Source organism: Oxyura jamaicensis, chromosome Z (genome assembly GCF_011077185.1).
Source record: "Oxyura jamaicensis isolate SHBP4307 breed ruddy duck chromosome Z, BPBGC_Ojam_1.0, whole genome shotgun sequence".
NCBI lineage: Eukaryota > Metazoa > Chordata > Aves > Anseriformes > Anatidae > Oxyura > Oxyura jamaicensis.
The window spans coordinates 53,454,506-53,481,180 of NC_048926.1; the positions used below are offsets into that span (position 1 = coordinate 53,454,506).

Genomic DNA, 26,675 nt, shown 5'->3' on the forward strand with positions numbered 1-26,675 from the left:
CACGGGCCCCGGGCCCAGACGCGACGCGAGGGGGCGGGGCGGAGGGGGCGGGGCAGCCGTTGGCGGCCGTTGGCGGCCGTTGGCGAGCGGCGGAGCTGAGGTAGCGCCGTGAGGGGACGGGGCGGGACGGCGGGGGCGGAGGGCGCCGGTCCCCGGGGGGAGAAAAGGGGGGGGAGAGCCGCCGGGAGAGGGGGCTCGGTGATGGCAGGCCGGGCTGGAGGGCACGGCCCAGCCCTCGGTAGCGGGCCCGCGGCTCGTCACGGCCCGCAGGAGCCTCGGCGAGACGGGTTTTGGTTCTCCTTGGGGTTTATTCTCGGGGCGGTTTTCCTCTCTTTGGAGCTGGGGACGAGCGGTGTTTCACAGCTGTGATCCCCCGTGCTGTGCCGGTGTCCCGCCCCGGTTTGTCAGCTGTCGCGACATGCACCTTCAGTTTTCTGTGTTGCTGACGCAAGCAGGCAGGCCAGTGCTTTCTGTCGTGCTCTTTGGGACGTGAGGTTGTGTACAGAAGCACTGCTTTATGCCATGAACAGTTCTTGGGCACTTTCAGACTATTTGAAGTAAAAAACAAACAAACAAAAAATCTTTCCAGTCTTAGCTGAATGGTAGTATGGTAATACTACCATATTTCAGTAAAGTATCATAATTAAGCAACATTACTTCCTTTCTCATCCTGTCTACTCAGGAAAGTTGTCCAACTGAAGGCACCGACCGGCTCTTCCACAAATTCCAATCTGCATGTCAGCCCAATTATACCCTCCGTGTTTTCTAGAGCTCCATGTCTTTCCATCTGTTCTAGCCTTATGCAGCAGTTCCAGACATGGTTTGGGACTGTTTGTCACAGGTCCTGCGTCATCCAGACAGATACTCCAAATAGGAAGGCTGCACAGTTTCAGGCTCATAGGAAGATGTTTGGAGGCTCTGTTGGGAGTGTGTTCCCGTATGGAATTTGCATCTGGAGTTTGCATCTTTAACTTGCAAGGTGGGATTCCATCAGGAAAAGCAAAATACCTACTTTATTATTTTTTTTTTTTAATTAGGAAAGATGTGCCACAGGCGCTGCTGACCTCCAACCTTGCAGAGACCTGTTTTATCAGGCAAGTGCCTTGTTTGGGCAGTTCTTAACATATAATGACAAAATGTGTTATTCTCCTACTGAAATTGCCCTGTCCACTATTTTGGCTTTATTCTAAATCTACCAAGACTGTTTAAGCTTTTTTCTTTCTCTTTTTCAATGACTGTATACGCACATAAATGTATTCAGCATAGTCCTGTAAGTACTGGTGGTCGATGATGAAAGCATAACAGCACAATACAGTTAAGTTGGGCTATAAGTTTGCTGTACCAGCTAAGCAGTTTTGTGACTCCAAAGTAGCCGGTAACTCATAATAATACTGTATTAACAGACTGCATGAAGTCCTACTAAAATGTTCCTGAGTTTGTTTTAACCTTCTCACAGAATTTATCTTGTCAATTTGTACGTCGCTCTTCTTTTATTTTTTATTTGCCCTAGTAATTGTGCCTTTTGGTTTGTCTCCTGATTTTTGAAGCTTATGGAGAAACATAGTACTAGAGATTATTCTGCAATTTTTGCAAATAAGAGTGCGTTCACAAAAGTGGAAAGCTAATAAATCCTGCGTCATCAAAACGACTTTTTCTAATTACACCCACTGTCATTACCTAATTTCTGTTTTAAAACGTGTTATATGTCCACTGCTATTTCAAAGTCCTGCTTCAGTATACTAACTTTAAAGTACTTTCAATACTCTTTGTATGTTCGCTGACGTTCATTGGACATGCGTAATACATGCTGTCATTACGGTTCCTGAATGCAATGTAGGCATACCCTTCAATCCTGCATGAAAGAGAGTGAAAATAACTGTAGGATCCAGCATGGCAGATCAAATCCATTAGCAAAGTCCTGTTCTCAACTACAGACAATGTCCAGGAGCCACTACTACCGTGAAGTTGGAAGTAGTTGGGTAACTTCTGACAAGAAAGGTCTCAATTGTTACGTAGCAATTATTAATTTGTCTTTGTTTTGGGGACCTTGTGTCTGTTTTTCTCTTCAGTGAAACCAAAAGAGCTAAAGTCATGCCTTAAATATTTCAATATAAGCTGATGTACATGGGGGGAGGGTTTTACAGAATAAATATGCTCCATTTTACTACTTTTAAGCTATTAAACATTGTTTTTGTTATTTAAAGCAGGTCACTTATTGGAAACCTGGTGAAACAAATGATATCAATTTATTTTGTTTTAGTTCCTTTTACCATGAAAGAAAATTCTGGAGACTTAACAAAAATGAGAATCACAGGAATAACCTGTACTTTCCAAGAGTTCCATTTTATAAGCTTGTGTTTCTCAGTAGGATTTTATTAGTTAGGAATCAGCATATCCTAGAGAACACATATTCTCTCTAAAGCAAGAAGCGTTTGCAAGGAAAAGGGGAATAATGGTTCTACTACTGAAAGACAACAGGCAATCGGTATTGCAGGTTCCGGTGGTGGTGGGCATCACCAATGTCTTCATTTTATACTTTTTTTCAAGCAGTGAGCGTGGTTGTCGGTACTGCAACAAGAAGAACGTAGCAGAAATAGAAATGAAGTAGAACGGTTGTTCTTACTCAGTTCACTCCCAGCCCATCCCTGAAGGGGCATGTTGTTACCCAATATATTTTTAATATGCTGAGCAAATTGTACCCTGCTCTCAAAGTCAACATTGCTCGTGGTTGCTAATCAGTATTTCACAGCAGTATTGCTTGTGTGTTATCTCATTGTTTACTTCTCAGAGATGAAGAGAGCCTCTTAGTTCTCTAAGCTAGCACATTCCTTTGGTAGTGGGTCTTCTGTCTTTTGGGGAGTATATTAGCATATGGTACTTCCATGTTGAACTTGGAAAATACAATTCCTATAGAAAATCTATGGGGATATTCTGATTTTGGTTAGCCCACAAAAAGTATGCAATGTACTGTGGCAAACAAGATTTCATTTGTTTGCAAACCATAGTGTAAGTATTGCTCTAACTGTGCTCTATGTAGTACACGAAAGCCTTCAAAATACTTTTCAAATCTTTTAAAAAAAAAAAAGGTAATGCATCCACACTATTATGGGTCTTCATGCCCCCACATTTCAGTATTATCTATATGTGTTTCCAAGAATGAAAGCTATCGCTGTAATTGCGATGTTGCTCTTCATGATTTTGCTTCTTTTGCATAAAATTGCATGTATTGTTCATACTTAACCATCAGGTGGGAGGAAATGTACCTTTCAAGGCCTGCAGGTTCTTATTTGAAATGTTTGTAAATTAGTGTTGCTTTCTGTCTGTAATCAGTCTCATCAAAACACAGGACAAGCAAGGTGATTTTATGTGCAGGTGGGTCGTCTGCAGTGTTTTTTTACAAACAAAACAGCAAGATTTTACGAAGTTCCATTCCTTTCTACTTTGAAGCATTCTGTGGCCAGATGAGTCTTTTTCAGGTTGTTTACATCCTGTAACCAAAAAGAATCCTGATGCAGATAAATCTGATGCCCATCTAAGCACTGTGCTACAAAGTTGAGCTGTAATTTAGCTAAGCCAAATGTAAGAGAGGAATAACTACTTGTCTTTCTTTCCTTACTAGGCAGTCCTACTATTTTTCTTCCAGTAAGTGCCACTAGTTTAAAATTGAACTGAAAATTTAGTTGTTTGTTTTGTTACTGCTGTTGCATTGAATGTAGGAAAAAGAGGCTGAGCGTTTTTGTTGTTTTTTTAAACTCTGCAACCTATACTTTTGTCATTCTGAAATTGATTGTATACCGTCCAATTTTAAGGGGATTGGAATTGTTAGATGATTTTAGATGATAGATGTTAGTTTTTCTTCCTTTAATTGGAAGACAAGGTGGGGTTATGCTTTTGTGTAAGAAAGCTACCTCACTGCTAAATGGTTCAAAAGAGGAAAATAATTCCAAGTGTAAGCAACGGTCAATTCTTAAAATTTAATTTATTTCTTATTACTGCCGGTTATAACTGAAATCATTCTATTAACATGACAGTTTTCATAGAAAGCTAGAATAGAGAAGAACTAGTTTATCATATAAAAGAACAGAGACAGAGCATGAAAATTTCTAAACCTTTGTAATTATTAAAAGGAAAAAAAAAAAAAAGTAGTGTAAATCTACAGAGAAGAATGAACAACTCTATTTAATGCTTGAAGAGCCTATGGTCTCAAAGACTGATCTGAACAGGCTGAGGAAATACAGTTATTTTTGCGCAACCAGACAAATGTAATGGATCAAAGTAAAAAGGCTGAAGAAAATAATTTAATGCAAATTACATCAAGCTGCTATTATATGGCATCAACTTACTAGGGCATATTATTTTGGGAGAGATGGATAGAGTTTTTTTTTTTAATCTTCCTTGTGAACTTAAGTCCTTAGTCCTCATCAGCATTGGTTGTCACAAAAGATAACTTCATGATGTCATTTAAGACTAAGTCTCCTATAGCTTGTTTATTAATTGTGCTGACTGAAAGACCACTGCTGCTAGACCTACTCACTGGAAGGCAAGATTCTTTAGGAGCTCTAATAGACCTTGGCTAGTCCATCATGCATACAAACCACTACAGATGTGTGTTCATGGGCTGCTGTGGCTGCACTTGAAGAAATGTGAACTGCAAGCTTGCAGTTCTGTGCATTTTGTTGGAAAATGTTGTAAACAGGCTTGAGATCAGAAAATTCCTTCCTCCTTCAGTCTGACAGTTTTAACATTGTGTATTTCAGCAGTGTTCTCCTTGGAGCCATTGTTGATAGTTTTTTCACATGCTCACACAGAGATAAAGTAGGAGGAGATCGTTGCTGTGTCTACTGAGGCTTAAATGACTCATCAGAGAAAGCATGTATTGATCTTTTGAACTGAAAAGCTTCTCTTCATAGTTCTTAGTCTACACAATTTGTGTCAGCCCTCTTGTGCAATGGTCTGATTCAGAAGCAGCACTAGAGGTAATGAGGGGAATGTGCACAGCACTCATTTGCTGTCCAGAGGCAGAAAGTAAGTTAAAACATGAACGTGAGCCCTAAACGTTAATAGCCCGTCTTCTCTAGAATTTAGTAATAGAAGCAGCAGGGAGAGAGACTTAAGAGGCAGAGGTTCCACTTCCCCCCAATATATCTTGACAGCAGTGATACCTGAGTGAAGACAAAGTGTTTTGAGGAGCGGCCTTTTATGCAGAAAAGCAAAACTGCAGGAATTCCTGTTGGGCAGTAAGTAGGTGTTAAAATGGTCATTTGGAAAGTCGTATGTGGTAAGTGAACATGTGAAGTAGATAAAAATAATTGGGATTGTGTGTGCTGAGGAAGAGAAAGCGAGAATCTCTGTTCTGTATTCATTTTCTCCTGCTAACCTTGGCACCACAGTTAGGTATTTCAGTAAAAGTGCATGAGCAGAAATGAAGATGTAGTCAGTGTAATGATAAACAGATAAGGATTAAGGATGTTGTTGCAAGGAGCGTGAAGAGGAGAGGGAGCTCCAGTGTGGAAGCCTTAGAGGCTGTTAGAAAAATTCCTTTCATTTTGTGTCATACTGACAATTCATGTGTTGGATTCAGAGTACACCAAGCAAGCACTGGTACAGGAAGCCTTTCAGGTGTCAGAGAGAGAAACACTTACCTTCCAAAGGTGCTGGGCAATGGGAGCATCCATATGTCTCTTGAACACTATATGTACTTCTGAAAAAATGATTAATGCTTAACAAAATACAGGTGTTACTAGTGTGCTGGTCTGTTCTGACAGAGCTGTTGTAGGATTGTGGAGAAATCATCATATACCAGTTCCTTGCCATTTACGTCTGTAAGTATATGGAGTGGTCAACCCAGAAATGACAGTGTGACAGTAAAGGTTAGTGCAGTGATGATGGTACTTAAGGAGAGAAAACATGAAAATAACAGCACTCTGCCTGAGACACAGTTGTGGAAAAATGGGTGTCCCAGAATGATGTATTGTAAGAAAGGGATGCTTCTTCAAGAGTGAATATTTAAAAGAAATAAAGTGTACAGTTTGGGAATGTTGAGCCAAGGCATGACAGTACGCCTAGAAATCCAGACCCTCAGCACCAAGGAATTGGCGATCAGAAGACTTTCACAACACCTTAGCCTCATAGCTTTAACTATAGCAATCTAATTGTGTAACTAGCCACACAGAGAAATGCTGTAGCTCCTTGTGTGTAGGATCATGATCCTGCATAAGACCTATCCATAAAGATACAGCCTTTTATTTATTAGTATGTATGAAATCTGGGTCAATATTGACCTATTTCAAACATGGCTCTTGATGAGTCATAGGTGTTCTACCTTTAGGAAAACTTATTCTTTCTAAATATTAATCAACATTTCAGTAGTTAGATTATGTCACAGTTGTGGGTAAAAAGCTGTCATTAGCAAAAATTATGACTATAGTTACAGGAATAATAGTCTCAGTTCAAGTTGAGATGCAGGTTAGGTAACTTCGTTTATGTGCCACTTCAAATATGCTTCATTATTTCATTTTGTTTTTTCGCAGTGGAAGTCCAAAAATATAAGAACAATGAAAGGAATCTACCCTTCATGCTCCATGTTTTCTCTGCTATTATGGTACTTAATTATACCACTTACCCCTTTTATAGTAATGTTAGAATATACTAGCTTCTTTTGCCTTGCTGCAGAGGTGGCTCCCACAAATGTAACAAAGCTTGGAAAAAAGCTCTACAACTCCTACAAGAACAGATCTGGAGAGTGAGAGTAGTCATCTTATGGAAAAGATGACATTTTTCTGTTAGCAGTAGACTGGTGTGTTGAAATCTTGCCAGGGTAGTGCATTACAGTTAGGTTCTAAAATCCCCATGACTTGTGTTCCCTTTCATTTTTGCAATTAATTCAGGACCAGACAATGTCTGTTGTAGCGATGTTTGCTAGACAAAAATTACATACAAGCTATAACTAGGAAGAGACACTGGTGAAAGTTTGCAGTCTTAAAGCACCCACACTGGAATAGGAAGTAAAATAAATGATACCAGTCTTCCCTGACCTTGTAAAATGATGCTGAGCATTGCTGAGCAATGTCAAATCTGTATGAAAAATAGTTCCAATGTGTATGGACACATCTTTAATATGACATTTTTTGTTACTTTTTCCTAGACTTAGTTTCACTTCCCTGGTTTCGTAATACTCACAGCTGTAGTTCAATTCACTTCCTGATTGCAACAGGGAGTGATTTAGCAGCATGTTGCAGACTATTTTATTTTCCTTTTCTTCAGCTGTAGGTTAATGAACATTAGTGCTGGCAAGTCATTCTGATTTTTGTATTTGTGAAATGAATTTAAAACAACTAAGTCTAACTAGGGAAGCCTGAAAGTACTATTTTTCTTTCAAGCTTTTCCCATATTTCCAGCTGAAACCATAGAAAAGGCAGATAAAATACGAAATTCATCAGATAGTTTACGTGCATCCAAATGGCCATTTAACACTCTAAAACAAGCTGTGAGGCAAATATTCTTGTTTCTTTATTCATGTAGGTAAGGGGAGTAAATTAGGTTTCTAAAATGTACATTGTTTTAGCCTAGCAGCAATGATGTGTTATGTAATAACAAAAAATCTTGATAACGTTGAGTCATACTTTTTATAAATGGAGTATCCTTAGAATATGTCAAATGCAGCAGGGTGTCCTGTCCCTAAGCAAGATATCTGGTAAAGATTTTTGGGTAAAGTATCTGACTGATTTTGTTGTTGTTGTTTTAAAAAAGAAGACCTTATATCACAATGCAGTCATTGCTACTGTGCAAGACAAATATTTTGTAGTCCTCCACAGCAAGCTGTTTGGTAAAATGCATTTGTTTCCTCTTCTTTTACCATTTTTCTCCCAGCAATGAGTAATCTTTTGCTTCAAGAATTTATTGTCCATATGTATAGATATTATTATTTGTAGCTATTTAAAAATGTATGTGTTTGTATGTCTCTCTCTATACGTGTCTACATATATATTTCTTTTTACATTTTAGAGGTGTGATGGCCAGTCACCAGACAGAAGTTCAGAGTTTGAAGCTAGATAATGATTCAGTCATAGAAGGAATAAGTGACCAGGTACTGGTGGCAGTTGTGCTCAGTTTCACTTTCATTGCTGCTCTGGTATATACACTTTTAAGGTGAGAATATGTTGATGGGAATTAATCAACGTACTTGAGTTTGTCAAATTCTAATTCAACTGATTATTGCATATACAAAACTTACTTTGTGACGTTAAGGAAATGATTGTTTGATCACTTACTCTATTTAACTAACTGCCTGTCTGAGTTAGTAATTTAATTCACATTTAGAGTTAAATGATGCGTTTTTCAAAAGTAAAGTAAAATTTTCATATGTTCATCATTTCCTAAGACTGAAGATGACTGAATTCACAGTCTGTATGGCTGTTGTGTCATATTTGGTTTTGCTGAGCAGAGATTTATCAATAATGACTCCACAAATAAGATTAAATGGAACCCTCCAATGTACATGCTAGTTGAAGTCTTGAAGGAAAAAAAAAAAAAAAAAAGAACAGACTGATTCATTTATAGATGAGTATATTTGAAAAACAATGGACTTAAATATGCTTTCCAAAAAGGAAAATGCTAAGTTCAAAATTAAAGAATTTTAAATGTCAATTAATAAAAGCTTATTTGTAGTTCCAATGTTCTTCCGTACAACCTAACAAATATCTTAGCCTGCGTGCTTCTGGGAGAATAAATCTGAGCTTCACATTGGCTTTTTTGTTGTTACTTTGTTTTCTCGTTGTATGTGTCTGGGTTTTTTTACCACTTCTGTGGACTTCTGAATACAGAAGCAGTTCTAATATCTGAGAGAACTAAATTTTAACGATGTATCAGCATTATGAAGCTTACTGAGGAGAATGTGTCCTTGCGAGAAGTATTAGTGGGGCAGGGTGTGTTTGAGAGCAAGCCGTGAGAGACACTGGGACTGGAAAAGCCTGGTTGAAGTGCAAGGCAGTGCTACTGTTCATGACCAGGAGATAGCACGGGAACCTCAGTGGATTGAATGCACATCAAATTGCTTTTCTTGCTAAGCCTGTTTCAGTTATTCAAATGACTTCAGGATTCCTATCTTCCGTCAGCTGCCTTTTCTCTGTCCCCTTGTGCTGTCATTATCCCTTATGTTGAATTTTTTTAGCTCGTGACTTGAATTTGAAGCATTTAGTTAAATGCTAAACATTTTGGTTTTGAACTTCATAATGGAAAATAAGTTAACATAAAAAAGTGAGTAAAGCAAGAAGGGTCAGCAGTGAGCAAGAGCAGTGGGAGCTTACTCAGGATGGGCATTCAGGGAGATGATACATTGATGATGAAGAGTTACTTGAAGAAGGAGAAAATAGCTAGTTAGATCATACCTGTGCATTGGAATGAGGTGTAACAAGATCTGTGGATCCTGTTACATGCCTTGACAGTTTTTCTGTAATGGCAAACAAACTTGAACATGAACTTTTCATACTTCAGAAGTCTAGAAACTAGCTTATTTCCACACAGTACGACTGGCTACTGAAAGTCTTACCAGCATCTTCTTAGATATCCACTGTGCCTTCTGGAACCTTTGAAAATTGTATTAAGCAGCATTTTCGTCATACCTCTTTTGTATTGTTGCCTTCAAAATCTGTACAGTACAATGGAAAATCTGTACAGTACAAAATAACAGTAATACTTATTTAGCACTGAACTAGAGGCAGGGCAGAAAAGGCAGATAATTATGGAGGGGAGAAAAAATGGAATATGAAAACGGCTGAGGGATATGGTTGCTCTACTTTTTTGTAGCAGGGAAAATGCAATGAGGCATCATACCAAGGCATGAGCTGAAGGTCTCTGAACTTTCGGTGTTGAAATCTATTAACGATAACTAACGTATATATCAAGTTGCAGGTGTTTAGTTCAGTGAGATACCAGTTCTGTATTTCTTTAGGATATTTTGTTTAATGTCTCTGAGTTGTACATCTTGATAAAATGCTGTCATTTTTTTTCCATCATCTTTCAAAAATAAGTAGATTACCACATTACAAATGAGATTGTAAAAATTTAGTTTATGAAACATGTTAAAGAGAGTCTGACCCTCCAATGTTTTGGATCAGAGACTCCAAGCATGTCCTACATGAATTAGCAATCCCATGTTTATGAATCTGTAGTTTTAGATTTTTTGTCTATTTTTCCATTCTAACTTAAGGTTTGTTTATAAAACTAAGTCAGTATTGTCAGCAGAAGTCAGATCGTAGTCCTTGGAAAAAGAACAATGGCAATCATTGTGCAGCGATATACCAGTCTGCATGGGTGCTGGCCTTCACTTTGCCTACATGAGAGCACATACTGAATGAATATGTCTGGAACTCTGCTTGTCTCTTCCTGGACGTTGTGTAGTGTTCTGCTTCTGAATCATCTTATGCATAGGTGACAGACACTGTATCTCTACACACACTCTTATATGTTGAGTGTAGCGTGTGGTACCAGACTAAAGTCACGTATGTGTGACATTTGCATAAGGATGATAAGCCAGTATTGCCCTGGTAACCTTGTCTACTTTTTTTAGATAACAATCTGGTAAGAAATTTGCAATTAGTTGTTTATAAAGGACTCAGGATAAACAGGCTTATAATTCACACCTTCCACTTGTGTGTGATTTGCATTGAATTTCAATATATATCAAAGTTCTGGCAAACTGAAGGTGCAAAGCATGCTCATTTGTAGAGTCTAAACAGGAAAATATTGTTAAACATGTAACTTGCACGACAACTTCCACAAGATGTGATTTGTGGAGAACCAGGGGAGAACAAGAAAGTTTTTAATGTAAACTTCTCATCATATAAGTTTCACATGTCAGCCACTTAACTGCTAAATAAATATACTTCTTGCAGATAATCAGGTTGTTATTAGCATGAAAATATGGGTTTTGTCTGTTCCTCTTTGAAAAAAGAATGAAGAAGACAAAGCATTAAAGATAGTAGTATGCAGTATTGTGATTGCTCACATCAAAAGAAGGAAAATATTGCAGATATGCCTGGAGCCACTGAGGAAGTTACATAAATAGATCTGCAACCAGAAAAGGTCTTAAAAATTCAGCCATTTAACTCTGACACAGAATCAGCCTGCCTAGATCATCCCTAGAATCAGAATAACCTGTTCTTAGGTCACAGTACGCTGAGGTAAACTTTTCTGGCCTTGTACGCTTCGTAGTTAGAAATGCTTTTCCACCAATGTCGGATAACTGTGGAAAATCATTGCTCATAGTTATAGATTGAAAAAAGTATCCTGTCCTCTCTTCTCTCCATAGGCATTCTTCTATACAAACTCCCATTTCTTCGATCTTTTTCTAATGTTTGAACTATGTGGGCAGTAGTTCTTATAATTCTCTTCTAAATTCCTCCAATTTCTCTACAAGTTTTTATGCATTTAGCTCAAAATGGAAGACAGAATCCAGCTGAGATTTCAACAGTGCTGAGCAGAATTTATCACCAGTTAAATCCATATGAATAAATAAAACACAGAAATTTGCAGTTCTGAACATGTTGTTGACTCGTATTTATTGTAACTCAACATCTCTTAATGTTGTCAGCATAATTTCTAATTCCAATCCTGTTCCCATTGTGTTTTTGAATTCTTAATATATCCAGCCTCCTTTCTTCAGTTAGTCCCTTCCCTCTGATTCCTTTTTATCTTGGTGTTTCTAACCTGTAGTTTTCTTGCCAGTAGAGTCTGCAGTGATTTCTTTTTATATCCAAGCTGCTGATAGTTACATAAAGTCAACATTCTAAAGCTAAGAGTTTGCCTACCACTTCTTATGTAAATCTTGTGGATTAATCTTTCATACAGCAGAAAAATCTGAAATAGTAAGGATTTTTCAACTCAATGATAGCTTCTGTAGTGAGTGGGGAAAAAAATGTAAGTAAAACAACAACATAAAAACTGGAATGGAGAGAAAAAGTAAAACTTTTTCTACACGATTAATGTAATATCTTTAAAGCAGCTTGACTTTTTTGCAGGTTAATGGCTTGATTTTTTTTCCATGTCAAAATTGAGTTTTAATATGGTTTAGTGATTGATTATGGAGCCTCTATTTGAAAAATTTTGCTGCTGTAGAGCTTTGGGTGGCCAGAGTAATTTTAGGATCTACACTAAATGTACTGTTTCCTTAATTATTTGTGTACTTCCTCTAAAATCCCTTATAGCAGGAAAGAATTTGTTTGTTTGTTTGTTTTCCCCTTTTTTCAAGTTCTATTGTTTTCTAATCAATTATTTTTCAGTGTTGGTTCACAGTGTTCAGTTTTGTCTTATTGCTTGTATTTCATCTTACAGAAACGAACATCAGAACATACACCCAGAAAATCAAGAGCTAGTCAGAGCTCTACGACAGCAGCTTCAAACTGAACAGGTACTTTGCTAAGTGTTGAAATCATTCACCTATCTGGTTTGGGGTAGTGTAGACTTCTCTTCTGAAGGTCTGGAAGAAGCTAGTGTTGAAAGTTTCAGGACCTTAATTACTGTTCAGAGGCATCCTTAAAATTTATCTAAGAATGAGGTGATGTAGGTTGCGTTTTTTTTGTTGTTGTTGTTTGTTTGTTTGTTTTTAATGGATAAATCAAGTCTACAATTGAAGATTTGACTGATTCTTTTTTCAAACCAGCTTTTGCCACAAGGTGGAGTATGTTAGATTGCGTTGTGTGCTTCCTGAAGTGTTCTGGGAACTTAGTGGTAAAGGAAAAGGAATCTGGAGAACACCTTGCTGCCATAGGACAGGGGTTAGATGTTTAAACTGATAAACGGTGTAGCAGAACAATGGCACAACAACTGGAGCTGGGCAACAGGAATTGCACCCAATTCTGACATGTAGGAGAGAATCTAATGTCTAGGCCATGTTAGCAGTAATTTTTGAGTCCCACCCCTCGAATGAGAGAACCCATGCTTTTTGGAGACTTCAGAAGAGTCTTTAATCATAGTAGTACTTGAAATAACGACAGATTTTTGACCAGAATGCTTATGTCTGTGGAGGAAAAATATGGCAAAACGGGGAGGAAAACACATTTCACCCCAGTGAAATAAACAAACTGATGTCTCTGTTTGGCCTTGGGAACCCTAGATAGTGCAGCTGGTAAGCAATACAGTTCAGATGCCTGGTTTGAGACAGAACTGTTTAGAATAATAAAGTAAAAGTCTAGATCTAAGTTGTTATTCATGCTTCAGTGTGTCTGATCTAAGGGATCCTACTTAATGTGAAAGACTGGGGAGGCTCTTCTTTTGTGGTCTTTAATTGGAATTAAGCACATACTTAGATAAGGGGAAAAGAATGTGCTTGTCACCAGAAAAAAAAAAAAAAAATGAAAAAAAAAAAAAAGAAAAAAGAAAAGAAGAAAAAAGTTGCTTGGTGAAACAGCTTTTGCATTTCAGTATGTTTGATTTTTTAAAAAATTTAAATTTGACTTCTGGTAACATATATATTTATTTATGTACTTCAAGTTCAGCAGACTTCTCTCATAAGAAATAGGATCTCTAACATGCTCCATTTCTCTTCTGTCCCAGCAGGATGCCTCTGCTGGTGATAGACATCGCTTCTATACAGATATGTCTTGTCCAGTCTGTTTGCAACAAGCTACATTTCCTATTGAAACAAACTGTGGACATCTGTTCTGTGGTAAGAAAGAAAAACCCCAAACCCCATAGATAAAATCAGAACAGAAATACAATCTTTTGGCTATGGTACTGTTACCCCAATGCAGAGCTTTGCTAGATTTTAACTGCTTATCTTCAAGTCCGTTAGAAATATTTTTTATATAATTTGTTGGAAAAATACATGTTAATAAATAGTCAGAATGTGCTGAATTTTCTTCTAGGGTATCAGGCTTGAAATGCATTTAATTTAAATATATTATGGACAGAGACTATCATTTACTTCGTTTTAGTGAAAAACAGAAGAGGCTGAAATACTTTTGAAAATGTACCATTTAAAAAGCTGGTTTAGAAAGAACAAAAAAAAATCTGCTTGGTGTTGTCATTATTACAGAGGTATTTTGTTTTGTCTTTCTCTTAGAAGTCCTAAAGAGTTGCTGCTAGCTTACAATGATTAAAATATTTTATTTTCTTTGAGGCCCAGCTGTTGAAATTTATAAGTATATATCAGTGTTCTATGTTCTATATAGCATTTTGCTTCCCCTCCTTCACTTTCCCAGTAGGATTCTTTCACCGCAGTTGTCTACTTTTATGGAATATGTTGTGCTTACCATGCCTGGTCATTTAAAAGACAAAAGTTATAAATGTGGAAAACAGTAAGGGGACCCAGATTTTCATACATTGATTTACCCATTGAAACTCTGATGATAAAGCCAGGTTTTCAGGATGAATTGTACATCTCTTGATATTTTTGTCACTTCTGAATTTTAAACTGGATTTTTTTTTAATAATTTGTTTCTTCAGTTTAATGATTAAGAAGTTTTCTGTCATTTCAGGAAATAATTTCTTGAAATTAATAATGCATGTGAACCTGTTCAGGATTTTTCTCATTAATCATGCTGAATATGGTTCTTGGTATCTTCAAAAAGTGGCATATACCAAAATACACATCTTTGTTGTTTTGCTCGGTGCTTAGCTTATCATTTCATACAATAATTGTTTCAGCTCAGAAACATCAACATCTGTAACTTATTTTTGTCAGGTTCCTGCATTATTGCATACTGGAGGTATGGATCATGGCTTGGTGCAATCCGTTGTCCAATCTGCAGACAAACGGTAATAATTCAAGTAATTGTATACCCGATGGTTTGGCCATCTGCTACAGTTTACCAAAAAAGCATTACACATGAACTGCTGTAGTAAGAGTGACAGAAGAGGGAATCTGAGAAGCTGAAAGAATATGGATATGTGAGACATAGATGGTGGACATTGTTTCTTAAATGTTTTGCCTTGCCAGATAAATCAAAAAAAAACAAAACACTGTTCCTGCAACTCAAATTTAAGTGAACAGCACTGATAACTCATTTTTCTGTAAAGGAATATTTATGAAAACAGAAAATCATGAGACCTTAACTATGTTTCTTCCCTGCTTCCTAGTTGTGATGTTATACAACTTCTTAACTTGTATCTGAAAGACCTGGCTGTTCTGGAAGACTGCCAGTAGTCAAAATATGACTGGTTTCTAAGAAGTACATCTGTTCTCCCTGCCAGAAAAACAAACCAAAACAAAAACTATCCATTTCAATTTCTTATTCTGTTCCTATTTTTAGTTTTTATTAATTTGAGCTTTATAGAGCAAGCATATTACTTCCTTCCTACACAATTTACTTACATTGTTAGTTTGAAATATGTCCTTGCAATTCATTAACATTCAATCTGAGCCCTACAGTCTGTTTTAACAAAAGTACATCTGTGTTTTAACAGTAGTAAAATTACAGAGTTACATAATTCATTGGAAGTTACTAACATGCTTCAACCCCTTGCCCATACATTATATTCTGTTTTGATTCTGTGTATCAGCATGTCAAGTGACCATAAGAGAGATGAAGGAAAGAAAAATATGTATGGCTAGAGGGAGAATGAATGGGTTTAGACGACAGCTAGTGAGGAGAGAGAGAGACAGACAATAGGGTGAGAAAGATGGAAAAAAGGAAGACAAGATACTTTTAAGTGCTTTTTAATGCTTCTCTGGAAGTAGATGGTCTTCTATCTTCCTCTGAGTAATAAGTACATTGGGTGGAACTGCTTGCATGATTATGCATTCATTCTCACCCCCCTGTGAGGTAAGAAAAGTGAGGTCTCACTTGAACAGGGAATGGAAGTGTATATACATGAACGACATGAGTCACGCAGAAGGTTTGTGGCAGGGCTAGAAGTTGAATATAGATCTGCTTGTGCTGTTATTTGCCAAGTGTGACTGCTGTAAAAACTCCTACAGGATCCTCCCTTGCCTTATGCTCTGAAAATCTTTTCAAAGTCCAGTCTCTTGAAACATTCCACAGATAGAGATGAGTTAATACGAGAAAGCTTAAAGAAGCTTCGTTTTTTAAGCTTCTACATCTAGACATAAAATGTAATAAGTGCTTCATTTTAAATCTAGTATTAGCTCAGAAATAAACATTGCTCAACGTACAACTTAACGAGTAATGGTGTTGTGCCTGGGAGAAACTAGGGGAACTTCCTTCTGAATGTTGCTTTTTCTATTTTTTTTTCTTTTTGATTTAAAATGGAGTTGGGAAGTAACAGCCATTGGAGCTATACACTGGTTTTGGAAACTTAAAAGATGTATATTTACTGGGCAGGTACAGAGGGAACTTCCAAAAATAGTTACAATTTAAATAAAGACTTTTTCTGCTTGCTCTGATAATAAGCATTTTATACCTAAACATACTTCCAAATGCAAGACTTAGGTTTCCAGAACCTATACAGAAAGATAAAATATATTTCAATATGACTTCACATATGTTTACGTTTGCGTGATAATTAACCCAAGAACGTAAGGGAATTCTCTGTACTTACCAGAGAGCTGAAGGCTATTATCTTTTTCCACTGTCTTCTGTTATTCTCTTTGGTCTTCTTATAACTGTCTGTAACAAGAAGCATGAATTTTGTTGCTTGTTTGCTGAAATGCAGTGTCCTTATAAAGCTGGCAGAGAATGGTCTTATTGCATGCTCTACTTGATTTTAAGAAACAAAACTAGATTAATTGGTGAAATTAACTTTATTCTCCAAATCACTTCTAAAACATAAAAGATTTAGGTGTTGAGAAAAATTTGTTGTAAGCTGCTCTTAGAAGGAGGGTCATTTGTTGTTGCTTGTGTTTCACAAACTTTTAAAAAATGCATTGATATTATTTAAATAGTTTTAAGCAATAAATATGTTGAAACTTAGAAGCAGTATCCTATCCATGTATTAAATAGTAATATTTTTAATTTTAATTCGCTACTAAATATTCAACTAAAACAAATTTTGTTTTATATAGTTAACTGAACATCACTGTTGTCTCATTTATAAATTACTATATCTGTATTTAATTGCACATGTTCTAAAATCCCTGCTATGCCTAGGTAACGTTGTTTTTACCACTCTTCGGTGAAGATCAGCAGGATGCAACCCAAGTATTGCAAGATGTTAATGATTACAATCGGAGATTCTCAGGACAACCCAGATCTGTAAGTTTGGGGTAAATTTGGGTGGACATCAGTGATTTCAGGGGAGATAAACAGCATTTTTGATGACTTCTTTTTCCCATATAATGTGAATTTTTCTATTTCTGATGTATAGGGACTATACGAGTTTTTCTTAGGAAACTTGTGCTTTTATAGTTCAGACAAGCCCACAGGCTTGAAATATATCTGTAATTGCTATATGGAAACTACTATTTCTGTTGTGAGTGAGAACTGCTAATGATCTTGAGTTCCCTTTTCTTAATACTTAATGAAATAAGTGAGTTGTAGGAAAGAATACTCACTTGATTAATTTCTTTAAATTGATTTGAAGAATCTGAAGTTCTACTCTGCCTTTCTTCTTCAGATTTCAAGCTGTATGCTGTTTTGGTATTTTTTCCTGCTAGACTGTATTACAGTCTTTATTCTGACCTCTCAGTGAAGAAAACAGGATTTTTTGATGAATAGCTAAGAGATAGTTGAAGTTCTATGAACTTTAGAAAATCAGCCTTGTACACCTTTATTTTGTGTGCACGGCCTGCTTTGTGAAATGTATGTACTCGAATACCATTAACTCTGGTACACTGTTTTCAGCTGTTCATTGGATTTGGATGTAGTAACCAAACATTACTAAGAAAAAAATTACAGTCCAAAAAGAAAAAAAAATGTCAGAAGGTATTTTTGTTGTTTTTTATGTTCTAAAGCACAAAACAGTAATGCTTTTTATCCAGAATATGTTGAAACTACATTTTAGGCTCCAGTGGACCTCTCTGGGCTCTGTATCTGGTCCTCAGTAGCTGTCCAAGGTCATCCCGGAAGTCTGCACTAAAGCCCTAACCTGAATTAGATAATTTGTTGTTGATTTATACGCAGTGTTTTGCCTTAACCACATACAACATTGCTTTCTAGGGGATTTTATCAGCCTTGCTGATAAGACCTTTTAATGTCATGGTTCTGTGTACAGTAGAAATGGAATCAGTACCTAAAAAAATAAACTAAAATTCAAAGGTCATCCCTCCCCAAGCCTCACAACAAGCACTTGAGTATTTTCTGCTGAGCAGTCCCTCACTTAAGATGACAGAATCATAGTTTTCATTTAAAAGTTCTTTAGTTTACTTTAACGTTTGATCCTTGGTGGTTTATGAGAATCACTGGTTGTATGCCACAGGAGAGGTTGTTGTGTTTCTGAGAAATTCTATGTATTCTGATTTAGCTATTGTTTCTTTTATTTCCAGGAATCCCTAGTTCTCTTCCCTTCTGATCAATATATAATTCCAATTACCCTGTTTGCTGTTTCATAATTTCTCCATATTTTGATTTCCTCTAATAGTCAATCCTTTGCCTTCTTAATAGATAATAATGTATTTTGTGATAAGGCAAATGTATGTTTTACAGTATAGAGTTACACAGTTTGACTGTTGCTTGAAAACATATATTCTAAAACTAACTTCTTACCTCGCAAAATTAAATCCAGAGAGTTTTATCTTACTGTATTTTTATTTATTTATTTTCATTCTTATAAATGAAGAGATACCAAAGCTGTAACGTAGTAATTGAAACTTCATACTGAAAAAAAAAAAAAAAAGACCCATTTAGCATGGACCTGTAGCTAAAGCAAAGTATTAATCTTTGGTTTGTTTCTTGATAGATTATGGAAAGAATTATGGATCTGCCCACTTTACTGCGGCATGCATTCAGGGAGATGTTTTCTGTTGGGGGCCTCTTCTGGATGTTTCGCATCAGAATATTCCTCTGCTTGCTTGGAGCTTTGCTCTACCTGGCATCACCTCTGGATTTTCTTCCTGAAGCCCTCTTTGGAATCCTGGGGTTCTTGGATGATTTCTTTGTCATATTTCTCCTGCTGATATACATCTCCATCATGTACCGAGAAGTGGTAACACAGCGGCTGAATAGATGAAATGGATGAAAATCTCCCAGATGCACAGGTGTTTGTGGAATGCTTTAAAAAGAGAACTATAAGTATGGAATAGTAAGGTGACTGTGTGCAGCTTCAGTAACTGCAATTTCATGGCTTCTAGTTGATCATCTTATACAAGTATGAACAATTAGTATGTGGTCATGCTTAACTGGAATCTTTGTGTATTACAAAAGCTTCATAATGATGAGGTTAGTTTTATAATGTAATAAACTACCTTCATCCGCCTATATCTAATGAACAATTGTACGTAATTAAAGCAGAAAACACCTCTTTTGGGGTGTGACTTGTGAAAAGGGAGCTCTGGTAAAGAACTTCTAAGAAAAAATGCATTTGGGTACTTTAGACATATATAAAGATATTTCAGAAATTCTTCAGAGGACAATTACCATGACTAAATTGTTTAATGTCTCACCGTTGTGGGCTAGAGTTTTTTAAAATCAAAGTAGCTTGTTATATCTCTGTGGAAGAAGAAACCCAAGGACTGCATTACAGGTATCAACCTGCAGTTTGCTGCTGTCCACTTGCTTCACAAAACCAAGGAGAACACCTCAGTATTGCTTAAGCTGCACTATGTACGGTTGCATGCAATTCGTACAATTTTATTTTTATATTTCGTAATATGCATACACCGGATGACCTACATGGAGAAACCAATATTATGCACTCCAAACTGGCTAGTGCTCTGTGTTTCAACGGGAGCATGGTTTTCTCTTCAGCTTGTTTATTTGGTAGATTATATATCTTGAAAGTGGCATTTTTGTGCCACTTTAGGTCAATGCAGTACATCTATTTCTGACATTTGCATCCCTGTAACTACATTCAAGAATCTGGCCAATAGAAAGAACCCTCAGATTTTAGATAGTGATCAAAGAAAAGAAGTCAGAACTGGATGTTTACAGAACTTTACCTGACTGTATATTTGCAACACTAATATTAAACAACTTAGATAAGGGGGTGTTTGATTTTCACTTGAGGATTGCTTGTTTGATTGGCTGGTTGACTTGGATGTGGGCAGAGCGTGTTCTGAATTAACTTGAAAAAGATCCGTGAATAGGGACCACCAAAAAAAATTAAAAATCTGGAAATGTTTTCAAAACTACCGGAGTATTAATTATCCTTAAAGTTGATTATTTTTCTGATGAATTTCAGTGTAGGCTATCATAGCTACAGAATTCATTTGAAAGTACTTTCATTTTGTGTAAGGGAATGCCACTAGAAAGCTCAAGAATATTCCATATATATGTACTTTTTAGTTTGAGGAAAGGTAATTGCTATTTAACTTTCTGAGTACTTGAAAGAGAGCGATTAGACAGGTGATTCTGTGCATGTTTACATTGTATTGGATGAGACTTAAAATGAAAGGGACCTTTCCACCACTTCTGTGTTTTGCCCATGTCGGCATCTTTGCACAGCTTCTAGTACCTAGGCATGTTCAGGAAGATGTTATAACTGGCACCTGATGTGTCGTTCTATGGTTGGTGCTGGAGATTGTCCCTCAGTGTTTTAAATTACATTCATTTACAAGTAAATCCACTGATTCTTCATTTGGAAATTGGCGATTGAAAGTCCAGTGATGTTTTCCAAATTAACTGGAAGGCTAAATTTTTCCTTGTTGCTATGTGTGTTAAATATGGGCAAGAAGAGAAACAGGAAGTGGAACAAGGGTGAGGGGGAGAAGAGCAGGACATAAAATGATGTTTTCATTAGCAAATACCATTGTTTTTAGCAAACCAGCTATTCTTGAGCATATTAGTTGAGCTTAACTCTCTGTTTTGGTATTGTTAATGTATGGTGATGGTGTAGTGGCTACCTCAGTTAAGTCTTTAAGGTATTATTGACTAAGTGTGGGATATTCATAAGCTGTTAGACATATTTAGAAAGTAAGGTAGTAATTTAGAATAAACAGAATTTTGCAGTTTTGCTTTAAGCATGGTTTGTTTGTTTTTCCAAGAGATCCAGCTGAGAGCAAACTCCCCAAAAGTATTTATAATCAAGTAAATGTAACACCTCCTTTTTCTCCTAGAGTTTAGCTTGTGGGTCTGCTTAGAGAACTGTGTGTACTGCTGTTGTAGGATAACTGGACTCTGTTCATAGAATCTAGTGATCTAGTACCTCCTACATGCGCTTATCCTGTGATTGTGGTTGTACTTTTTCCCACGACTCCCCAGAGCTAGAGTTGGTATAGAAACTGCTTAGTGATTTTTCATTGAGCTCCCAAATTCCACATGATACTGTGAAGAAGTTAATGCAGAAAAACCCTTCTAAGGAGTCTGTTACCAAAGAACAGATCTTCCTTTGTATCTGAAATCATGTACAAGCCACATTTGAGTAACTATGTAAAGTTTACCTGTGTTCTGTTAACTATGTTTCTGATAGCCAGCAGGATTTCACTCAGAGGTCTCAGCTTACTTCTGAATATTGAGTAAGACTCTAAGCTTTAATTAAGCACAGTAAATGCTTGACAGAATTAAGACCATCCTGCCTTTTCACCAACATGTGTGCTTGCACGTGGAGACTTCTTTGGGTTTCTTTTTGCTCCTTCAAGGCACTGATGAACAGTATTATGAGTTGTTCAGGCTTTTTTCTTTTGAGCAACTGTAATGTGCAGGTGCAGCTGTCCAGCAGTGTCTGACTGCTGCTCCTTCAGGCAAATCTGAATTAGCTCTAAGTTAGCTATCTTGAGTAATGCTAATATCTTGAGCTTAACTGAAGCTGCAGAGCTCCCACGAAGCTGGAGATAAATACATGAGCATTTAGTATTCCTTAACTACATATTGCCAAGTTATTCTGTTAGCAGTGTTCAAGGTAAGTGCTAGACCTGAGCACTAGCTTCAGAATGTGAAAGAAATGCTGTCTGGGGAGCAACTGCACACGTTGCTGCAGTTTTGCTGCATGGAATGGGGCAGCCATATCACTAAAGGAGGGGAAGAGGAAGCCTTCAGCAGAAAAGAAGCAATACGGGGGCCGGGGGGGAAGGGAGAAGACAGTTCTTAAAAGATTCTTATGGCTTCACCAAAACCTGTGAAATATTTGATTGTTTCAGCTATATTAACAAAGAGGAAAAGTAAAGTTATACTTCATAGTTTTTACAGAATAACTTGTAGCATCTCGAGGCCTAATGATAACCCTTATCACAAGCGCTGTATAAAGCAGTCTGTTTCTGTGTTGTTTGTGACACACACCATGGATGCCTATGAAGACGAGGCAAAATGGTGTAATTTGGGGATGCAATTTTGCCATAGATTTCATAGAACTGTAACAGTGACCTGTGTGTTACACTAGATTTTTAAAACAAAAGGATTTAAACCTACCTGTTGTTACTTTTAATGATAATAAATTGTTACTAAAGTGAGAGATTCTTTTGATTCACTTTGTTGGCTTTCTGGATGGGAACTTTTTTATTCTTCTTTTTCCCCCTCCACCAGTCTAAAGTTAGTGGTAGCTCTGCTCCAATGTCGAGTGATTCTTATGTCTGGGCATCCTGTCCACAGGCAGTAACTCAATGCTTTTTATCTCTGTTATTTCCGTTATGAGAATTACAATCTGAGATTTTAATCCCAAAATTATATCAGTACATTAAATATCTTTTCCCTGAACAGTCCAGCTAGTGCCTTCACATCCATAGGCACTCAGCTTTCAGGGTGCAAACCAGTACAGATGATTATTTAGCACATTCATATGTAAATGCTCCAGGCAAACAAAAGCATAAAGGGGGCAGACAGAATCTAGATGGTAAGCTAAAACTGAAGAAAATAGAAAATGATCTCCATAAGTTTAAGGGAGAGGTGATGCCCACTGTGGGACAAAGAAAAATTGAATGTGAACAGCATATGCTGCAGTCCTGTGCTTTTCACAATTCATGTCATGAATGGCCCCTGGCTGTTGGGAAGATGTGATCTGTTCTGCTAAGAAATTACCTACAAGACCTGCAGAATCAAAGAACAGCTGAGGGTGGAAGGGACTTCTGGAGGCGTGGTGGTTTTACTCAGGTGGGCAGCTGAGCTCCACCACAATGACTCACTCCCCCTCAAAGGGAAAGGGGAAGAAAATACAATGCAAAGGGCTCAAGGGTTGAGATAAAGACAGGGAGATCACTCACCAATTACCGTGACAGGCAGAACAGACTCAGAGTAGGGAGATTAGTACAATTTATTGACTATTACTAACAAGCTAGAGCAGTGAGAAACAAAGGAAAAGCAAACCAAAAACACCTTCCCTCCATCCACCCTCTTCCACCTCCTCCCCCCAAGCAGCACAGGGGAACAGGGAATGTGGGCTGTGGTCAGTCACTTACACTTTGTCTCTGCGGCTCCCTCACTGTCCCTCCCTGCCCCTGCTCCCCATGGGGTCCCTCCCACGGGATGCCGTCCTTCCCGACCTGAGCCTGCGGGGGCTGCCCACAGGCAGCAGCTCTCCAGGAACTGCTCCCACATGGCTCCGTGCCACGGGCTCCATCCAGCCCCCAGGAGCAAACTGCTCCAGCACGGGTCCCCCACGGGCAGCAGCTCCCCACAGCCCCCCTGCTCCTGCGTGGGCTCCTCTCCACGGGCTGCAGCTGTGGCCCGGGGCCTGCTCCTGCGGGGGCTCTCCATGGGCCGCAGCCTCCTCCAGGCCACATCCACCTGCTCCAGCGGGGGCTCCTCCACGGGCTGCAGCGTGGAGATCTGCTCCATGTGGGACCCATGGGGTGTCGGGGGACAGCCTGCCCCAGCAGGGGCCTCTCCCTGCACAGGCTGCAGGGGAACTGCTGCTGCCTGCCTGGAGCACCTCCTGCCCTCCTGCTGCACTCCCCTGGGGGCTGCAGGGCTGCTTCTCACTCCTCACTCTTCCCAGCTGCTGTTGTGCAGCAGGTTTTTCCCTTTCTTAAGTCTACTCTCATAGAGACACAAACAACATCGTTTTTTGGCTTGGCTCTGGCCAGCAGCAGGTCCCTTTTGGCACCGGCTGAAAGTGGCCCTTATCTAACATGGGGCAGCTGCTGGATTCTTTTCACAGAAACCACTCCCTGCAGCCCTCTTCTACCAAAACCTTGCCACCTCAACCCACTACAGAACATCCAGTCCAACCCCCTGCTCAAGTAGGGTCACCCAGAGCAGGTTACCCAGAACCATCACCAGGTGGGTTCTGAAGATCTCCAAGGAGGGAAACTCAACCACTCTCTGGGCCACTCTCTGTGCCAGTGCTCAGTTACCTGCTCAGCACAGTAGTGCTTCCTGATGTTCAGAGGGAACCTCCCGTGTTCACGTCTGTTCCCGTTGCTTTTGTCCTGTCTGTGAGTACCACTGAAAAAAGCCTGGCTCTGCACTCTTCGTCCAGGCATTACAGACAAGAGAGATCCCCTTGAGCTTTCCCTTCCAGCTGAACAGTCCCATCTCTCTCAGCCTTTCCTCAGAGGAGAGATGTTCTGGTCCCTCGACCATCTTTGTGCCCCTGTGTTGGGCTCTCTCCAGTGTGCCCATGTCTCCCTTGTACTGGGGAGCCCAGAACTGGACACAGCACTCCAGGTGTGACTTACGAGAAGATGGGAAGGATCACCTCATACACTGGTGCCTGGAGTTGCTCCTTCCCAAGTGCAGGACTTCACACTTCTTGTTGAACCTCATGAGGTTCCTGCTGGCCCACTTTTCAAGCCCCTTGAGGTTCCCCGGGATGGCTGCACAGCCCCCTGGTGTATCTGGCACTGCCCCCAGTTTTGTGTCATCTGCAAACTTGCTGAGGGTACACTCTGCGGTAAACTTTTTAGCTTGTTTTGCTACACGGTTCTATGTTTATGGAAACACAGTGTTTATGGAAACACATTTAATTATGTATCTGGTAAAAAGCTTTTAAATAACCTTGAAAATTTGATGGTACACACTTGTCCTTTTGTCTGTTGCATTTATGTTTGCTTGTGGGAGGCTCGGTTGAAGACGCGTGTTCCCCGGACGAGGCTGTCATGGTAGGTGGCTCTTTTAGAGCCTTTTGTCAAAGGTCTATAATACAGCTGCAGTTTTAGGCAGGTTTTCTGCTACCAACCACCAGCCAAACAGACAGGTGCCTGTTAGTCACCAACCCCAGAAGTCACATGGGCATTCACTCCGAGGGGACAGAGCATGAAGTCACACTCCCATCCCTGTTTCTTGGAGATCTAATGTGCTACTGTGCTACATAAGATGTCTGTCTCTTCAGCAGCCACACAAAGAGTCTATCAGTCACAGCTAGATTTTATTCATGTCTAGGCAATCTCAGATTTTGCCTTGGGAACTTCCACTGCAACTCTTATGACACGTGTTAGGGCCTCGCTCTTGAGTGGATTAAATCAAAAGATAGTGAGATGACAAAGGCTGGGGTGAAAAAGAAAAGGGCCTCCAAAAAATCTAATTTTGTGGTCTACTGTTATTTTTACTTTATAGTCCTCTAGGAAGACAAGTAAGTATCTTGTAATTCTTTCATTATGTAATACTAGGTAAAAAGCACATTAATTACAAAACGTCTAGGAAATGCAACGGTGAAGACAGGTTGAAGAGACTGGTATTTTGTCTATAAGGTAGACTGAGGATGACAAGAGAACCATCTTGTTAAAGGGAAATGCTATTCTATTATTCTATACATCTGGTATGACTAGAGGAAGTGGCAGTGAGCTTGAATTGTACCAAATGAGGCTTAGATTAGGAAAAAATAAATAAATAAAAATAAAAATAAAAATAAAAAAATAACCTTGTTTGAACCAGCAGAGGATATTGTATTGTCTGGGACAATGGTGGGAACTGCTGTGAGGCTTCTAAAGGCAGATTCACCTCAGTCGAGACTGGCATCTGTACAGCTAGCCCTGCCTTAGGAAGAGGTAGATGAGTGAAAAAAGGCTTTTTTTCAAGGCAGCTGGCTCTGGGCCTTAATAGACATGGGACAAGAGAAGTCTTGATCTGACCACGTCTGTCTTGGGTTTCTAACAAACCTCATCTGTACACAACAGCCAGCAGGCCTGACCAGCGTACCTTTACCTAGGAGCTTTGCAAAACTGCAGTGCTTAAAATCCCTGAGGTAACAACGTGGCTCCACCTTATTTCAGGACACCTTAATGTCTACTTACAATAATATTCGATTTTATTACAAAAATTCATTGTTTGTCCCATTATTTTCCAAGAAGAGGATTAGTTCTCATGACTAACAGATGCTTAATTGGTGGGAGGGAAGGAGAGGGGAAAGGAACACAATTGATAATATTAAGTCAATTGCTCATTGTTGGCAGGTAACTAATGAGGAACCATGGGTATATCAGGTGTTACTAATGAGTTGGCTAGAATATGTTACATGGAAAGCTGTTCAGCTTCACACTAGCATATGTTGTGCTTCACAGTCAAGAATATTTTTCCCTGTACCCACTATTTCTGCCTTCATTCTGGAAACTTACTTCTTCTAATATCAAAACAGGGAGGCAGCAGAACCTGAAAACAACCTGTACCACGTTTTATGCAGAGCAAGCACCTACGAGTAAACCACCTTGGTGAGAGAGATGCTTCCCATCCTCCCCCGGGATGTGTTCCTGCTCTCTAAAGCACAAAGTCACACTTTGGTCTTTCTTGCCTTCTCCAACACCTCTGTCCCTGGGTGCC

The 26,675-nt window shown here is 38.7% G+C and overlaps 1 protein-coding gene across 5 annotated transcripts; it reads left to right on the top strand.

Annotated features, from left to right (window-relative positions):
• The first annotated feature begins 1 nt into the window (after window position 1).
• RNF170 (ring finger protein 170) lies at window positions 2-22,435 on the top strand. 5 transcript variants are annotated; one of them, XM_035310155.1, is made up of 9 exons: window positions 2-100; window positions 1,038-1,094; window positions 6,531-6,601; window positions 8,005-8,148; window positions 12,331-12,406; window positions 13,552-13,663; window positions 14,681-14,754; window positions 17,046-17,150; window positions 18,793-22,435. In XM_035310155.1, the coding sequence occupies exons 4-9, from the start codon at window positions 8,012-8,014 to the stop codon at window positions 19,060-19,062; spliced, it is 774 nt and encodes a 257-aa protein (XP_035166046.1). In that variant the 5' UTR covers window positions 2-100; window positions 1,038-1,094; window positions 6,531-6,601; window positions 8,005-8,011; the 3' UTR covers window positions 19,063-22,435. The 5 variants fall into 5 exon arrangements, with proteins under 5 accessions (XP_035166046.1, XP_035166045.1, XP_035166047.1 ...); XM_035310154.1 differs by lacking the exon at window positions 6,531-6,601 and having other exon boundaries at window positions 8-100; XM_035310156.1 differs by lacking the exon at window positions 6,531-6,601 and having other exon boundaries at window positions 8-100; window positions 13,555-13,663.
• Window positions 22,436-26,675: the final 4,240 nt, after the last annotated feature.

Coding starts and splice junctions, on each gene's coding strand:
- RNF170 (XM_035310155.1), top strand. CDS start 8,012: ATGGCCAGTCACCAGACAGAAGTTCAGAGTTTGAAGCTAGATAATGAT. Junction 8,149..12,330: donor CTGGTATATACACTTTTAAG/GTGAGAATATGT, acceptor TTCATCTTACAG/AAACGAACATCAGAACATAC. Junction 14,755..17,045: donor GTCCAATCTGCAGACAAACG/GTAATAATTCAA, acceptor TGCTATGCCTAG/GTAACGTTGTTTTTACCACT.